Raw genomic sequence first — 17,862 nt, 5'->3', positions numbered from 1 at the left:
TTCTCAGACTCAAAGACAATTTGCCTTCCCCACAGGACCCTGTTCAGGGAAGTGATAGGAAGATGGTGGTTAGAGGATGTCTGAGGGCGCATGTCACTGACTTCATGAACTGACCAGCCTGGGGCGTGCCTTGGGAATTTGATCCTTGCCCTGAAGACAGGAGCATTTTAAATGCCCTCTCCAGGGAGGCCTGCAGAGAAGGAACTGTGTAGAATGACTGAGAGCCAGAGCTCTCTCAACTGCAAGTGGGAAGGGAGTCTGGGCCCATGGCCTCACATACACTGGGAGGGTCACAGCTCACTCCCACCCACCCCTAGGCTTGACGGGCTTCCTACCAGGTCTCACAGTCAGTGAGGCAGCACAGCTGGCCTGGCCCAGCTCGTTGATGGCCGTGGCCATATAGCTCCCGGCGTCGGCCACCTGGGCCTCCCTGAGCAGCAGAGTGTGCCTCTCGCCCTCAGCCCGGATGAGAAGGCGGCCTTCACTGCGCAGCGTGGACCCATCCTTGAGCCAGGACACTGTGGAGAAGCAGTGAGAACCAGCTTGCCACGCGCAGGGGCTCACTGGGGAAACCTCACCCTACCTCTCCCACACAGGGCTCCAACCACTCCTCTTCCTGCCCGTGGGGAATTCTGAGGAGTCTGCCCTCACTCCTCAAGCCCAGGCTTGGCCCATTTCTCTGTAGGGGGTCCTGAGCCATCTCCCTGAAGATGGGCAGCCCCATGCGGTGGATAACTCCCCTCCTCCCACCCACTCCCTCAGAGGATTCTAGTGGAAGCTTCCCGTCCCTGTCCCACATGCTCCCCACCTCAAGCCCTGCAGCTCACCTTGGGGTGGGGGGTTGGCGGTGATGATACACTTAAGCAGCACATCAGCCCCTGGGGCTACCACTGTGTTCTGCAGGGGAATCTCAAACACTGGGGCCTCCAGGGGTTCTTCTCCAGCAGACACATAAGAGTCATCTGAAGACTCTGCAGACACAGGGGTGACAAGATGAGGGGACCATGATCCCTGGGGGAATGACTCAGGGAGAAAGTGTGATGGCAGCCCTGCATCTTAGAAAGTACCAAAAATCAAGAGTTTAGGGCTTCTGGAAGGGGTTAAGAGGCCAAGGGTCTCTTTCCTGAATGAATGTCCTAAGAGAGAAAAGAAAAACTCAGAAGGAAGGCTCTCCACCGGGACAAGGCAACTGAGACCACAGTTAGTATTGGTTTCTGGAGGAAGATGGAGATGCGCTGTGATAGGTATCTTTTTTTCCCCTTTAATGTAAAAATAAAAAAGGTTTATTTAGCACAGAGTTTTGAAAGCTGAAGGTCCAAGATTGGCAGCTTCAACTTTTCAGCCTCTGGTAAGACCCCTCCCCTGCTGGCTTTATTACAACTTGGCAGAGAAACAAAAAGGAAACCAGCTGTATGCAGAAAAGTTTAAACACATGGGGTGGTCTTACTTTTTTTTTTTTTTTTTTTTTTTTTTTGACAGTGATTAGTATTTTTTTTTAAAGGTACCAGGTATCTTCACAAGAACTGTTCATCACTGGGTGCGGTGGTGTATGCCTATAATCCCAGCAGCTCGGGAGGCTGAGACAGGAGGATGGTGAGTTCAAAGCCAGTCTCAACGAGGATGCGGTGCTAAGCAACTCAGTGAGACCCTGTCTCTAAATAAAATACAAAATAGGGCTGGAGATGTGGCTCAGTGGTCGAGTGACCCTGAGTTCAATCCCCGGTACCAAACAAAAAAGAACTATTCATCACATGTGCCACAGCAGACTCTGCAAGGCACTCCAAGGGGACACAGAATATACAAGGTTGAAACGGACAGAGGACAAGCTAACAGCAACCCAAGACCCAAGCAGCAACTATAGCTGCAAAAGGTAACGTGGGAAATTGTCATATTTCTGAGGGCACCATATTACACAGAGGGAGCAGTAGGGGAACTGGATGGGCCTCTGAGGGTCAGCCTCCATTCCTCCTTCCTCAGACAGTAACACTGCACTCACTACATTGAGTACTGATGGGTACTGGAATACAACAGGAAATAAGACATAGTCCCTGCTTACAGGAAACTCATACACACAGACACTCCCCTGTCATGGTTCTCTCTGGGTATTTTCCAACTCTGACATTCTATGAACTAGATAAAGGACGATGTAGGCAGCTAAAACGGCAGTGAGGATCCTAATTTTGCAGTTTTCTACCTATATCATCTTGAGCGAATGAGATAATCTCTGAGTCTCAGTTATGTTATCTGGAAGATGGAAGAATAACATGCAATACTCTGCAGAGCTGGCAAACAGACTAAATGAAATAACATCCTTATGAGCCTAGTTAACACAACACCTGGGACATAGCGGGTATATAATAATTGTTGTCAGTAGGATGATAGACTGGAACCTATAACTTAAATGCAAAATAACTTTGATGAAGAAAAATACAGGGTGGTAAATACAGTGTGAAAGATACTGGCAAGGTCTCCTAGGCACAGTGTTGAAAAGCAGTGAGGAGTGGGAGCAAATCAAGGATGGCTTCCCCAAGTTGCGGTTCAGGATGGGCAGGGTTAGAGGCAGCAGGACCTGTCCCTGATGTTGCTCGTCACCCCAGGAATGCAGGAAGACAACACAGACAGGTATGTGTAGGGTCTAGTTCAGCAATCCAGGATCTGAGTATGGGAGAGAGGAGGCTAGAAAAAGGAGGCTAGGTCAGAACTAAGTGGCCACAGGTGGGTTGTGGAAGGTGCTGGGATGGGAAGGGCAGAATAAAGGGCTTATTAACCCAATGCTTGCCTGTAACAGGAATTTGAGACCACCTACTCTCTTACCCCACAGAGGGATAGAGGTTTCTGGGGGTTGCTTAGGTTCCCACCAGTGCCTCCTCCCATTGTGGGTCCTTGATCCAACAACCTAGAAGGTCACTGGACCTTAGGGAACCTATGGCAGGTATGTGGGCACTAGCCTTTGCTCACGCCTCAGCTCATTCAGGCTCCCATCCAAACACACTCACACTCCAACTCACCAACGGCAGGACCTTCACATTCCTTCACTCCAGCCAGAGCCTGTGTCAGTGTGTTCTCTGACAAACAGTACCCTCATAGCAACCTGCCATTCCCAAGCAAGGCCCTCACTACTGCCAGGCAGTCTTGTTGCCCCCAAATCCCCACCCAGCCAGGTCTGGGCAACTGTCAACCCTTTCTGCAACCTTACCGAGTTCAGGAGAGGTGGGCCGGACCCTGCGACCTTTGCCCTGGCTTCGGCCCCCTCTTCGGTCCCAAGGCCCCCAGGGACCATCCTCCTCTGGTCCTCTACGCAGCCTCTTCTCAGCCTCAGGCCCTGCCCTGTTCTTCTCCAAGGTTTGGGGCACAGTAGCGCCCTCCAGGCCTGGTGTGGCCCAGGGCAGGAAGCGCACTGCCTGCGCTGGGGGCTCCCGCTTCCGACCGGAGGAGGCTTTCGTCCTGGCCTCTGGGAGATCGGCATTGGGGGGTGGCACAGGGCTTCTGCACTCCTGTATGGCTCTGCCCCGGGTCAGCGGGAACTGATCCCGACGCCTAACCTCCTGCTGCGGGCCTTCCCCAGGCTCAGTCCTGCCCACAGGCCCACGGCTTCTGGGCCTCCCAGGCTCTTCTATGGATCTGCCCACAATGCTTGGAGGGGTTGGCTGGGTGGCGGCGGGGCTCACAGCCCGTGGGGTCTTGGGGGTAGAGGGCCGGGAAAAGAGTGGGGGTTCGCCAGGCTCTCGAGGGGATGGGGCACGCTGCAGCGTGGCACGTAGGGACTCGTGTGAGCGCACCAGCTCCTCTCGCGACGTGGAGCGGCGTATTCGGCCCAGCTCCTGAGCAAAGCGCAGCTCGAGGTCAGAGGCGGGACTGCGCTGTCGTGTGCGCTCGTCCAGCGAGGCTGCTTTCTGCTGAAACAGGCGGCGCCGCTCCGCTACACTGCCCCGCGGTGCCTGCAGCTCCTCCTGAGAGGCCCCGGGCGTGCCCCACGCTGCGCCGCCTTCGGACTTGGGTTGTTCCAGCGAGCGGGCCTTGCGCAAGGGGACCCAGGGCCGCAGGGGCGCCGGGGGTGAGTCGCTGCGCTCCAGGCTGCGCCGTCGCTCCTCAAAGAACTGCAACTTGTCCAGGATGCGGGAGCCGGCTCTTACCAGCCTCGGTGAGCGGCCCAGCGCCGACAAGCGGCCTGAGGCCTCACTCAGTGGCGTCTGGGGCCGGGACTCTGTCGTACCCGCCAGCGAGGGCCCCGACGACTTGGACTTTTTCCCTCGTTTCTCTTCGGCGGTGGTGTCCTCAGGTAGCGCTGGTTCCTGAGTGCGCCGATGGGGCGATGTGGGGGTGGCTGGGGGTTGGGCGCTGGGTCCCGGTGGAGCCCTTTTACCCACCCGAGGAGACGGTGGTGGGAGCAGCGCGGACTTGGAGGGAGGCGGAGGGGCAGGGCGAGGACGCGGGGCTTCACTGGCCGGCAGAGGCTGAAGGTCAGTTTCCTCCCTGTGCAGTCCGCTTGGAGGGATGCTGCTGCAGAGCCAAGACCAAAAGGGGTAAAGGATTCAGGGAGCCTCCCCTCCTAGACTCTCAGCTTGTGACAAGGATTGGGCGGTGGGACATGCTGGGCAGGCTTGGGGGTGACATGGGCCAGATTCTCCTGCCCCCCACCCCCTGGAGGAGGGCACAGCCAGAGCAGGTGCTGGGGAGAGGCCAGCGGCTCATGCACCAGAAGACTGGGCTAGTGGCTGGGTCCAGGTACAGACTCAACCCCAGGGGCTCTGGCCAGCCCCCTCCCCCCAGGCCTGGAAGCTGGGAACAGCAGGAACAGAACTGAGCATGGGAGAGAAAAGAATGAGGCTCAGGACCCAAAGATGAAGTGGTGAGGGAAGACAGGAGGATTGGATGGGGAGGGGCCCTCTGAGAATGCAGCCTCCCACTCATTCCTGCCCCCAGCTGGCCCACAGCCCAGCCCAGCCTCAGAAGGATGGCCCCTAGAAGAAGGGCACTGGCCTTGTGTACCAGACACAAGACTTCATAGGACACTGCCCCATCCCTGTGATGACCTAGCTCCTGTGTAGACCTGAGCCCATCCCTAACACCACCACCAGTAGGGCACAGCAGGCAGCAGCTGGATCCTGGGAACAGATACCCAGTCTCCTATTCCCTTTGCTCAATCTGCCCCAGCAGAAGCCTTTGTCTTTGTCCTGCCCCTGGGAAAGGTACCTTGTTAGAAATCCTTCTGAAAAGCACTGAAGTTCCCTCCAAAGGGTATACCCAGAAGTAACTACCCAGTGGGCCTGAACAGGGGGTGTGCAAGATGAGGACAGAAGGAGCCCATCGACCCAGAATACCCCCTCATCTAACAGAACTTTGCTGCCCAAGAGATAGGTCTCAGTTTCCCCCATCTGGACTCTTGGTGGAGGGGGGGGGGGATGTCAAACATAAAGATTGACAAGACAAGGACTCTGAGATCTATTCCATACTTGACCCATTAGCAAGAGCTTGAAAACATATAAAATGGCTTACTGAATACTTACTATGTGCCAGGCATGTACAAAGTGCTTCAAATACATTGTCATTTAATCCTCCCAAACCTTTGAGACAAGAACTGATATCACCCCCATTTACAGATGAAAAACTGAGGCTTCAGACAGATTAAGTGCCTCCCAAGGTGACACAGCTAGGAAATGGGGTGCTATGGTTGAAACCTAGGTGAATCTGACTTCTAAGTCCTTGTTCCTTTCAGCTGTCTGGGTTTCTAGAGACACAGAAGGGAAGAGAAATAGGACAGTACCAGCCAGGGGTTCTAGGAGTGCCTAAGTGGAAAGATGTTTTAAAAGACCACTTTGGTCAGTCACCCACATTGCAAGACCCACCCCTGGCTGGGGGCAGGGAGAGAGGAGGTAATCTTGAGAATCCCAGGAGGGAGAAAAGCCTCAGCCAGCCACCTGCAGGGAGGCGTAGTCTACTCTGGGGGAGGGGTAGCAGAGTCCGTGAGGGATGGCCTCTCAGAACTGGGTGAGGCCTGCAGAGAAACTGGGGACAGCAAAAGAGGCTTCTTGCCGGCAGCTCCAAGAGCTCCAGGCCAGACTCTACCAGACAACACTAAGGAAATGGGTTCCTCCGAAGTTGCCATAGCAACTCCAGGCTCTGGCTGGGGCCTGGGAAAGGCAGGAAAGGAGAGGCAGTACAGGGTTCAGGAGCACCAAGGAGATACGCCAAAGGAGCCCCTGTTCCAGACCCAGGCCTCTCTTCTGCCCACCACTAGCCACTCAACCACCTCTGAAACAGCCCCCACCCCTTCTTTCTGCTCCATTAAGGTACCTCCCCCATACCCATACCCATCAAAAATCAGGCCCCCTCTCAGCTCCCCAAATGCCCCCCATTACCTTTACATCGGCCACTCCCCTCTTCTGCTATAGCACTCCCTCCAGTATCTGCCAGCCCCCAGATCTCCAAAAATGGCTCCAGTGCTTCACTCCAATCTCTCTCCACAGGTTACCACCCCCTACCAGGACAACCTTGGACCCCACCCTTGGATGTTTCCCACACCTGCTGCCTGTGCTGTCACTCGGGTACTCCACTCACCCCAGCCTGCTGTCTCTAGCCCCTCCCTCTCCCAGCCTCTCCCAGCCCCCAGCCTCCCCATAGCCCACGTTCTCCTTCTTCTGCAGGCCCCTCGCCCCATTTGCCCCTGACCACCTTGCGTTCTCTTCTCTCGCCTGGGTGCTCGCTTGCTCCCCTGCTCTTCCCTGCTCTCCCGGGAGCTGCTGTGCGAAAAGGTTCTGTTCCTCCCAGAAAAAGGCCCACATGGGAACAGGAATGTGCAGAGAGATGAAAAGGCAGCAGCTGCTGAGACAGCAGGCACGGAGGGGGCCCGAGGGGGGGGGTAGATCCTGGGGACAACTGGAGCCTGAATGGGCGAGGCAGTAGAGGGCCCCTGACAAACTAGAGCTCTTGGAGGACACAAGGAAGGGACAGAGAAAGGGACAGAGGGGTCCATGAGACCGTGGAGACGGCACAGTGGGCCAGGACAGGTGGGAGCAGAAGGACGTGGGAGGTGATGGCCAAGAAGGAGGGAATGGTGTGGGAAGAGTGTAGCTGAGGCCAGCAGTGGGGTGGGGGGGTTTGCACAGAGATGGATAGGGCAGGGGCGATGGGGTGGAGGCTGATGGAGCAGTGATGGGCAGTGCAGGACAGCATGTGAGATGGGACAATGCGGGCCCAGGTGAGGCCATTACTTACACGTGGATGGAGAGCGCCCGTCCTCTGTACAGACTGAACGCGCTGCCATACAGGTCACTGGCCACCGAAAGGCTATCCTCTGACCCCCAGCTTGCGCCCACCAGATTAGCTCGCGATGCCCGCACCAGCGGCTCCACCCCCAGGTGCCGTGGCCCGGCCCCGGTTGCCTGTGCTTGCCTTGGGCTGCCTGGGAGGCGGCGGGTGCCACCCCCACTGCCCGCTTCCTGTTCCAGGACCGTCTGCCCGCTGCCCCACCAGCTCACTTGCTCCTCTGAGGTGCCTGTCACGGAGGTCGGGGGTGTGTCCAGGGAGGTGCCCACGAGAGTGTCAGAGCCCCCTATAGAACGGAGCACAGTGAGACCTAGGCGCCCCTTGTGGGAAACCCGCCTGCCTGCTCTCAGAGCACCCAGAGCTCACCCGTGGGGGTGCTGAAGGCCCCGTCATCCCGAAGCTCCAGGCGCTGGGTCCCCTGCACATCGCTGATGTCATCCTCAGCAGTCTCTGAGTCTGGAGAAGAAGGGGGTCTGTGTGGGCAGGGCCCTCCTCCCTCCGCCTCCAACTCTTGCCTATGTCGCCTCCTGCCTCCCCCATAGCAGGCTCCATCTTACCACAGGTAGGGCTTCCAGGACCCAGTCTTCTGTCTTGCTTCTCATCTCCCTGCCCAGCTTCCCACACTAGTGCCCTGGCTCCATCTCTGGCTACTCACCCTTGCCTCCATGGGGCCCTCAAAACTGCCAGCCTCCCTGCCACCCAGTTAATGGCTTACGAGAGCCTCATCCCCTCCCCCTCCTCTCCCTGTTGGTAACAGCTTAAGTCCCTGTGTGGTGCCCAAAATAACAAGGCCTAGGTTCCAAGGCTCTAAAGTCTGGATTCCAGTTCCCCAGGAACAAAGGGGAGTCACCTCAGAGTCCTGTCAGGGCACTCGACCAGCTGCAGGGCCAGCCTGTCCTGCACCCTAAACCAGCTGGAAGGCATCAGGGTACACAGCTGAGGAAGGGTGAGGAGAGGCCAGGGCTGGGCAGGGTAGAGGGGGAATTGGGGGTAGGGCAGAAGCCAGCTTCCTACCGTAACTTTGCTTTCTGCAGGAGCGGAAAACTTCGCTTCCATAGGAGCAGCAGGAGAGAGATGTGGACAGACAGTTATCAGAGTGTTTGTGGGGTGGGGCATGGAGGACAGGGAGGACAGAAGGGGCACAAGGGTCCCCAGTACCCTGTGGGGTTGGGTGAGGGAGGAGGACACCAGATGTGTCCAGCATGGGGAGCCCACCCCCATGTGCCGGGCTGGTTGTCCCAACTGATCCAGTGGTTCTGGGACCCTGGACACTTCCTGTTGTACCTACTGGCCATACTCACACCTGTTTATGCCCAGTGCAGTCACAGGCCTGGGCCTTCAAATATTAGGGGCCGGTCCTACCCTCTACCACAGAATTTGTACTATGCTTTGACTCTTCTTTACAAAAGAAGCACATCTGTCTGCATTGGGCTGTGACAGGCACCTTCCTCAAGAACCCTCTCTTCTACTGGTGAGTGGTTCTTAAAAATGCCCAGAAGTTGGGTTAGAAACAAAGATTCCTGGGCATATTTTTAACTTTCCTAGAGTCTATTAGGTTCTGTGCCTCAGTTTCCCTCTGGGTGCCATGATAAGCAGGAGCCTTGTGCTGGTTGCCATAGCATGGTAATATGCTCCTCCTCACTTGGTCTCACAGATGGAGAACAGGGAGCCCAGGCCCATGGTAGGGTATGCTGGTAAGCCCCCTCCCCATTGCTAGATCCTCCCTCAGCTTCAGGGCCCAGGGGCCCTTCTTGGGTGGGTGGGCAGATGAATGAGGGGGGGTGTCCCACATCTTATGGGCTATCTTCAGGGCCTTGATGCCTCATGAAGGGACATGGATCAAGAGGAGCGGGCATGGGCTAGAGCAGTCCACGCACCATGGGTAAGTCGGCCAAAGGCCCGGCGAGAATGGCCGGTTTTCTGAAAGAGAAAAGCCAGAATGAGTTGTTGGGGGGGAAGCTTGCTCCTGAGTCCCTATACCTCCCATCCCAAACTGCTGTATCAGGCAGAAATGCATACTAGGGTCCAGTGTGTGTGTTGGGGGGTTGGGGGGGCGCATAGCTTGCCGGTAGAGAATATATCCACTCTGCCTTCCTCCAGGCCACCCAGCTTGGCTCAAGAGCAGGGTTGGAAGGTGAGGGAACAGAAAGGCTGCAGGTCCCACACTGGGACTCCCTGCTGGACAGAGGCTCATAGCCTGGGGCCAGATAGAGATGTGGTAGCCAGGATGGCTGATGAGAAGATGGAGGGGGTGCGCTTGAATGATGGAAGAAGGAGGGCCAAGGACACAGATTCATGCTGGGGAAAAGGACAGATACCTGGGAAAGGTGTCAAGAGGGCGGGGGAGGGGGATGAGGGGGCAAAGAGTAAGGTTCCCCAAAGGGCCAGAGCCTGAGGAATGCAGGAAGGAGGCCCGGGTACGCGAAGGGCAGGGCAGGGCTTGGGGGGAATTTAGAGCTCAGCGCAGATCCGTTTGCGTTTCTTTCGGGAGCTTCAGAAGATGGAAGGCTCCAGAGTGGGGAGCAGGGGAAAGCCAGACCAGGGTCGGGGACTGGGGTTGGACAGAGGCGCCAGAGATGGCGAAGCAAGTGGACCCCTCGCGCCGAAGCTGCAGCTGTGGCCTCCCCGGGTGGTCGCGGGGACTGGGGACTACAGGGGTTTCTGCCCTTCAGCGCGGGGAGGGGCCTGAGCGCTCCGGACGCGGGCCGGGGCGCCCCCCCCGGACGCCCCCCGGGACGCACCCGGTCTGCCGCCCTCCGAGAGGCTGGGGTGGGGCCGGCGCCGCTCCAGCGCCCCCTCCCCGGGGCCCAGCCGCGGTGACCCGCCCTCCCTCCGGGGCGCCCAGCCCTTCCTGCCCCCTCCCGGCGCTGCCCGCCCCCGGAGCCCTCACCTGGAAACGCTTCTTCACCCACAGCTTCTTCATGGCGGGGGAGGGGGCCGGGCCAGCGGCCGGGCGAGGAGGGGACGGCGGGGGCGGGGCGGAGTCGGAGGCGGGGCCGGGGGCGAGCGGGGGAGCGGGCGGGAGCCCGCGCGGGTGGCGGAAGGAGCCGCCGGGCCTCCGGAGCCCTGGTGGGGGTAAGGCGAAGGCGGCGGCGGCGCCCAGAGCCCGCCCTCCCCCGCCAGCCTGCACCCCACCTGGCGCCCCTGCCCTTTCCTGCCCCTCTGCGTCTCCTGGGGCGGCCCTCACCTGCCTCCCCGGACGCCCACCGGACAGCTCCCGACGCTGACAGCCCGCACTCCCCCCGCATCTGCCTCCCGGGCCCTGGGCACATGGGGAAACTGAGGCACAGAAAGGGCGGGGTGCAGCGGCCGCTTGCTCAGGCCACTCTCATTGGCAGCCCAAAGCGGCCTCTAGGCCGTCCGTCCCCACCCTCCTCCCGCCCGGCGGCCCTGGAAGGTCAATAGCATCTCCACTCGCTCATTCCGCAAACATGCGCACACGCAGACCGTGCCAGGCAGTACCCAATTCACCGCAGGACACAGTGCCGGGTGGAGGCGCCTAGGTCATACGCAGGGCAAGGGTTTTTGGGCATGGGGGCTCCCTGCTGACGGGGACCCAGGCTACAAAACGCCTAGGATCCTCAGGACAGCCGGAGAGGGTTTCCTCTCTTTGCCTTGAATTTCTTGATGCCTTCCCCACACGTGTATACACACACACACACACACACACACACACACGCTAAGGTGTCCAAAGGAACTACTAGTGTTCACAGAATCAACCTATGTTCTCACAGGTGGGCACACTCACCGGATGTTTCTTTGGGCCTGGCTGAGGGTTGAACCCAGAGCCTCCATATTAGGCAAGGTCTCTACCACTGACCTACATCCTCAGCCCTCGCCAGATTTTTTATTTGTATGTTCCCCTCACTGGCCTCCCCACCCATCACCCCATTCGGCACCATGAACACTTGGCATAAACTGAGTTCTATTTACCATTCCCCAATAATCATGGGACCTAGGTTTCTTTAATATTTACCAAGTGCCTGGCACTTTATAAATGTTACCCCAACTTAAAGCAATCTGGAGAGTTTGAAGCCCTTAGGAGCATTGCCAGTCCCACTTCACTGACAAACCATTGAGGCTCAGAGAAGTCCTGTGGCTTAGCCAGAGCCACACACGTTCTGAGACTGCAAGTCTTCAGATTGAAATTCTCATCCCACCATGTTAAGTGGTGCCAATCCTGGTTTCTCAGGATTTAATAGCTACAGTACTAAGTAATTATTATAACACATATTGCATTCTTGGTCTGAACTTGACATTGTGCTAAGCACTTTGTACAAAAAAACTCATCCAATCCTCACAATAGGGAATGAGACTGAGGCAGAGATGTTTGCCCAAGCTCACACAGTCAGGATAGAGGGAGCCAGGATTCTATGACAGGCGACTGACCATTATGCCACAAAGCATCACATGCTGATTGGTCAGTGTGTCCTGTGAACTTTTGCTTTAAAGCCTGGGTACTGAAATAAAGACAGAGTCAGACCAATGAGTTTTGTTCAATCTGCACAATATTTGGGGTGGGACAAGCATCTCAAAGTCAGCTGCTGACAATAGCACTTCCCATATTTCAGTTTCTATTTGGCCCCTGAAGTTATTTGAGTTTGCAGCACCCCCTTTTTTAAAGTTTAAGGTCAGACCTTGTACATTCTGGGTATATACAGGTGTTCTTGTGTCCCAGACTATCAGTGACAAATGTTCCAAGTACAGATCCATACACAGGGACCATGAGAGGGCATGGGTGTGTGTCCATAATACTTCCAGCCAAAGGACCCTGGACACCCCCAGATGTCCCACTCACAGATGGGGTAGCTGAGATGGGAGAGGGGGTAACTTGAGACCCTGTTCCCCAGGAGAATCCGAGGGGCTGGCACATTCCATAGCAAAAATAACCAATGGGCAGCGGGCGTGAGTGACGGGACAGCTGGGCCTAGGAGGGACTGGGAGATTCTGTGCTCCTGCCCTGGACCTGTGTTGCTGAAGTGCTGGTCTGGGACATGCTTTCAGAGTGGGCCTCCGCTGTTGGCCCCAGATCGCCCCATTTTCCCTTCCCTCCAGGGCTGGCAGCTGTGCTCTCCTGCCATTTCCTCAAACTCAGGTTTCCCATTTCCTTGCTGCCAGCATTTCCCCTTAGCCAGAGAAAATCCAAGTCCTGTACCATACCTGGTCTCTTAAGCAGACACTCCTTTGAGTCACAGGCACCCACCGTCCTCCCCTCTACCTCCTTTCCCACCTCAGTTAAGTTTCTCCCTCTTTTCCCTCCCTTACTAAGTACCCTGTTCTGTATTCCTGACACACTATATAATTTACTTATTTACCATATTTATTGCATACTGTCTGTCTCTCCTCTCTAGAAAGTAACCTCCAGGAAGACATGAATGTTAGTCTTTTCCCCTTCACTCATGTATTCCAAGCACCTAATACAGTAACTGGCATAGAAGAGGCACTCAATGAACATGGGAGTAAATGGCAGAGCTGCAGAGTGCTAGGGAAGGGGAGAGTGAATCTTCTAAAATAGCTCCCTTCATCCAGTCTTCCCCACTTCTCTGTCCTGACCCAGATCCTTTTCCAAGAAACAGTTGGAGAAGTGACCACCCCGCTGATTCTACCCAGAGCTTCCCGGAAGGCCCTGCTCTGATCAGCAAAGTGTCTCCTGCAAGGGCTTTGACTCACTGCTCCTCTCTGCTCTTTTCTGGCTTCCCTCCCAGGCCATCTTTCTGCTTCCACTCTGGCCCCTCCTCCTCTCTCTGATTGGCACTTGGCATTGATGGACAGTGACACTCTTCATACTCATTTTCAGCTCCATACTACTTTTCTCCTGGGATTTTATCTTGTCACTTCCAATTCCAGAAAAAAAGATGAAATCGTAAAATATTTCTCAACATGGGTTCTGGTGCGCTCCCTATCTTTCCCTCACCTCAACTGACTCTCTCTTCCTGTCTCTAACTTTGCCCTTCATACCTTCAAGTCGCCAGAATGGTTCATTACCATCTGTTGGCCTTATGATTGACACCAGAGTCCCCCACACTCTGTGCAAAACTCTAGTTAACGTACAGGTGAGCATCCTTCGCTTGCCCCTCCTCTCAACTGTGCCCTATCCCTCTGACCCCCTTACAAAGAGGCTTCCCTCTGCAGCCATGCAGGCCCCAAGCTTTGATGGTAGCACTTGCTCCAGTCCCTTGATTTACATGTGGCTCCTCAGCTTGTACAGGTGGGAACCTGGTGTTTTGAAAGAAAAGAATGCCTGCCTAGGTTGGAAACTAGGCCAGGGGTAGACTGTGCTGTTGACAGGAGAAAGATGGTCATGTTGACAAATCTAGATGTAGCCATCCCACACCTCTCTCTCTGTGAATAGGCAGTGTGGACCCCAACTTAGAGATCCAGCTTTCAGACCCAGCCCTACCCCCTTACTAGTCATGTGACGTGACCTTGGGTAAATTTTCTCTTTGAACCCCAGTTGTTTTTATGTCTATCAGTCATAATAGTAACCTGGGGTTTGGAAGATTAAATAATTAAATGAGATAGAGTGTCTTACACATTAAAGGACTTTATAAACATCCTGCATTTTTGCTATCTTCACCTCCTATTTTTTCCTCATTTCTATATCCCAAAATCCTATCACTACCACCCCAGTTTCGCCCATCCTCCAAACTCCCCAGCCTGCAACCCACTTGTTTCCTCAAGGACCCAGCCTCCCAGACCCTTGCCAATACCCATTCATCCTGAGCCATGCCAGGAGCCTTAGCATCGCCCTGTCTTGCTGGGCCAAACAGCAGACCCAGCCAGGAAACTGCCTCCTTTCCTCTGCAGCCAGGTCCTTGCTTGGCTTCCTCGAGTACCCTGAATCCTACTGTTGTTTCCAACTGAGAAAGTTTTCCATGAGTAAGTCTCAGCTTAGATACTTGTGCAGCTGCCTCTGTCCAAGAGCTGTCACTGGGAAGGGACTGGTGGTGGGTGGGCAATAGAAGGAAGTAGAAGCCAGATTCATCCAGTGAATCTCCAAACATTAGGAAAGCAAAGCCCCTCCCTTCCCTAAATGGTGGGGAAAGGGTATAATTGTTAACCACCGGATTCTTTGCAGTGGGACAGAACGAGGCTTCCACTTGTTGTGCTATCCTCTGTACAACCCGGATATGTTCTTATATGTGACATGCTGCAGCCCAATCCTTTTCTGATTCTAACAAGACTGTCAAAGGCCCCAAATCCAGCACCCGGGGTCTTTTCCTCATGCAAGATCTTCAAGCCTGCTGTTCACCAGAGCATCCCAGACTAGAGACTGTTCCCAGCCTCTGTCTAGGTATACCCAGCCACGGCTCAGCTCTGCCCACCATGCCACCCAGATTATAAAGTACTTGGAGGGACCAGGCAAAGTAGGAGGCTCTCATCTTAAGAAAAATGCCAGGCCAAAAATGTATCAGATACTCCCCAAACACTGAACAGCTCACTCTTGCTCTTTCTCTCCCTCTCTCTCCCCCTTCAGAACTTTTTAGGTAGTAAAAAGCCTCCAGAGCCAAAAGCAAGAGCACCAGGCTCTTAGTTCTGAGATGGGATGGGCCATACTTAGCTGCACGTCTTAGGCAGATCTCCCTCCCCTCTGGTCCACAATGTCCTCACCTGTAAAAGGAAGTGTTTGGAGCTGCAGGTCTCTGTGGACCTATCCAACATTAAACAAATATTATGACCCTACGCTTTCTCTGCCCTTCCTTCCCCTTACCTAATATCTCTCCCTCCCTACACCTGTTCTCGCTAATGTACTATCTTACCCTTTGATTTATGTTGTTTTCAGCACCCTTTGCTCTTGAGGGGACCAGAGCTAAGTAAGTCTATTCCTTCCCCAGCTCATAATGTGCTCCATCCCATCACCCCAGGCTGGAGAAGCCTGTATCTGACCAGTGGCTAAGCCAATCAGGAGAAGTTAACCTTAGCCTTCTCTTGCTCAGGTCTGGCCACAGAGATCATGAGGAATCAGTAGTTGGAGCCCCTGGGAGGTGAGCAGGGTAAAGTTGGGGAGAGGAGGTGCTAAGAGCTCTGTTTCCTAACTAGACTGCACCCTGAGCCTTCTTTTTCCTCTAGCTACTCAGGTCTTCCCTTCATCCCTGGGTCTCCTCCCAGGTCCCAAGGAGTAGATCCTATAGGACACTACCCAACTGGATTGAGACGTCCTTCTTACAAATGCCTGAAACAGTGACACCTCCCTCCAGTTGCTTGCGATCCCCCAAATTCTACTTCCTCAGAACTGTTTTCTACCCAAGGCTCTGTCTTTGGCCAGGAGAACCATTTAGCTAACTCAGGGACTGAGGAAATAAAAAGGGAAGTTCAAAAATGGATCCAAGGAGAATCAACCTTGGTCTGGCATCCCTACCAGCTTCAGCAGAACCATAAGTACAGGGCCCAGGCTCCTATCCTCCCCTTCTGCCTCAGACCACCAGCCTGGAACTGTACCTCCCACAAAGTCAGGGGTCTGAGCCTGCCCAGAGGATCCTCCTTCCATGTCCTCCCAAATTCACTCTGGAATGGCAGCAGACATGACCCACAGGTCTTCCACACCACCTGTACATGCCCCTTTCCCATATCTATCTGTATGTACCATCACACAGAGTCCACAACTCCACAGCCTGCACAGGTGTTACACACATATGCATGAGTGTGGATTCTCAAGCCACCCTGGCTCTGCCTCCTGATGTCCCACACCCTTTTGCCCTGCCTGGCGCTGGTCATACCAGCCCTGCCACAGCAGTGGCCCACCCACTCCACAGCGCTGCCTGGACCAGGGGAACTGGCCCCTCCTTCAGACAGGCGCACACCTACAAAGAACTCGTGGCCTGCTTCCTAAGTCTGTTACTGGAGCTGAAGAAAAGGATTTCTCCCTGGAGGCTTCTCTCTACAGAAGAGCTAGGAGGGGTTCCACTACAGAATTCCCCAAAAGGCCTGTGTGGGTCTCAAGCTGGGCTCACCAACTGCTGACCCTTGACCTCTGACCTTCCAGTGGGGAGCCACTCTACCTTGACACCTTTCCCTGCATTTCACGCTCCATCTGCTCTTCTGGGCCTGCGCAGCTGAGAAGCCTGAGCACCTGGGAAGAAGGCGGACGAGCCGCTACCTGGCCCACGTGGCCTGGTCAACCCTTCTCTACCCTCCCTGCCCCCAGCCCGCCAGGCTTGGCCCCACCTCCTCATTACCTCCGACCTCCAGCACAGTGAGGACAGCCTCGCAGGAGGCCCGGCCCCGCGCGTTCTGGGCCCTGCAGCTGTACACGCCGGCGTCCTGCGCCCCGCAGCTCCGCAGCCACAGGCAGCTGGGCTCGGGAACCGGCGCGGGCAGGAGCTGCCCATCCCGGAACCAGCTGAGGCTGGGCTGGGGCGTCCCGCTCACCACCACCCGCAGCCGCACGTCGCCGCCCGCACACACCGCCGCGTTCTTCAGGGGTCGCAGGAAGACTGGAGCCCCAGCCCCGGCCCCGGCCGCCGGGGCCCCTCCGCCGGCCCCCACTTTGGCCCTCTTCGGGGGCACCCCGGGGCTGGGGGGTGCCCTCGTGCCCACGTCCTCGCCTCGCGTGCCCCGGGCTTTCTGCATGGCCTCTGTGAGCTGGGCTTGGGGGGCGCTGGAACTGAGCGGCCACGGGGCACCCGGGGGGATGGTGACCTGGGAGACGAGTCCTGGGGGGCCGGCGGCCTGCCTTCCTGCTGCCTGCCCGCCTTCGGCCTGTGCTACCCAGAAGGTCACCAGGGCGGCCGCGGTTGCGCCTCGGGGGCTATTTTTAGGCCCCCCGGCTCGGGTTGCGTTGTGAGGGAACTGTAGAGGGAGGGGGCAGCAAAGGAGGGGACTTGGACTCCACTGGCTTCTTCTCTCCCTCCAGGAGCCCCCACTGCTAGTCCACCAGCCCTGGATTAAATGAATCCCAGGGGATTGGTTCCAGGCCCCCTCTCCCATGGGGTGTCTGTCCCCCTACCACCCCAGCCCCAGGCAGGGGAATCAAGTTACCCCTGGGCTCAATCCCATTTCCCTTCCTCCCTCCTCTCAGGTCCCTGAGCCCCAGCCTCACAAGGCTGGTGACTGGAGGAAAGGAAGAGGAAAGATCTTCATGAGATTGCAGAGGTGGCTGGAGAGGCCACCTCCACCTCCCAAGTGGAGGGAGCAGACTGCCAGCAGGAAGGACCGGTGGCCACCCAGAACCTCCATTACAGCTGGCCAACAGTAAGACCAGGAGCCTGGCAGGTGGATGGATTGGGTCTCCCAGCTGGTCCTGCCCTTACCCACTGGGTGACACCAAACCTCTCTCAACCTCCAAGTCCTCATCTGTACTAATAGTTGGATAGGGTTGCAACAGGCAGAAAAGAGTGGGAAGGACATTGCAGGCAGAGGGACAGCATGAACAAAATGAGAGCATAATGAAAGAGGATGAGTTCTGAATCAGAAAGTTTTGGAGGGATTGATTGACCATGGTGGGTTGGGAGTAGAAGTAAAGGAGGTGGAGCTTGCCATTCACAAGGCTTTGGTCGCTAAAGTCTCTATTCTGAGGGCAGGGGGCACAGAGTTCTAAGCAGGTAGTGAGGGGGTCAGAGCTGTGTTTTAGGAGAATGCCTTTGGCAGCCACAGTGT

General features: G+C 56.0%; 1 protein-coding gene across 8 annotated transcripts in view; it reads right to left on the bottom strand.

The window, feature by feature from the left end:
• The window catches only part of SPEG (striated muscle enriched protein kinase), a 57,040-nt gene extending 39,632 nt beyond the window's left edge, over positions 1–17,408 (bottom strand). The window contains exons 1-8 of one of the 8 annotated variants that reach the window (XM_079131274.1): positions 16,443–17,408; positions 14,878–14,917; positions 8,281–8,315; positions 7,633–7,722; positions 7,216–7,552; positions 3,197–4,500; positions 828–971; positions 336–518 (exon numbers count right to left, since the gene is read on the bottom strand). In XM_079131274.1, the coding sequence (XP_078987400.1) occupies positions 336–518; positions 828–971; positions 3,197–4,500; positions 7,216–7,552; positions 7,633–7,722; positions 8,281–8,315; positions 14,878–14,917; positions 16,443–17,193 (2,884 nt within the window). In that variant the 5' untranslated portion in view covers positions 17,194–17,408. The other 7 variants (XM_079131275.1, XM_079131270.1, XM_079131269.1 and 4 more) reach the window with 7 other exon arrangements.
• Positions 17,409–17,862: the final 454 nt, after the last annotated feature.

Source organism: Sciurus vulgaris (assembly GCF_902686455.1).
Source record: "Sciurus vulgaris genome assembly, chromosome: 3".
Lineage (NCBI taxonomy): Eukaryota > Metazoa > Chordata > Mammalia > Rodentia > Sciuridae > Sciurus > Sciurus vulgaris.
This window is presented reverse-complemented; position numbering and strand designations above follow the sequence as displayed.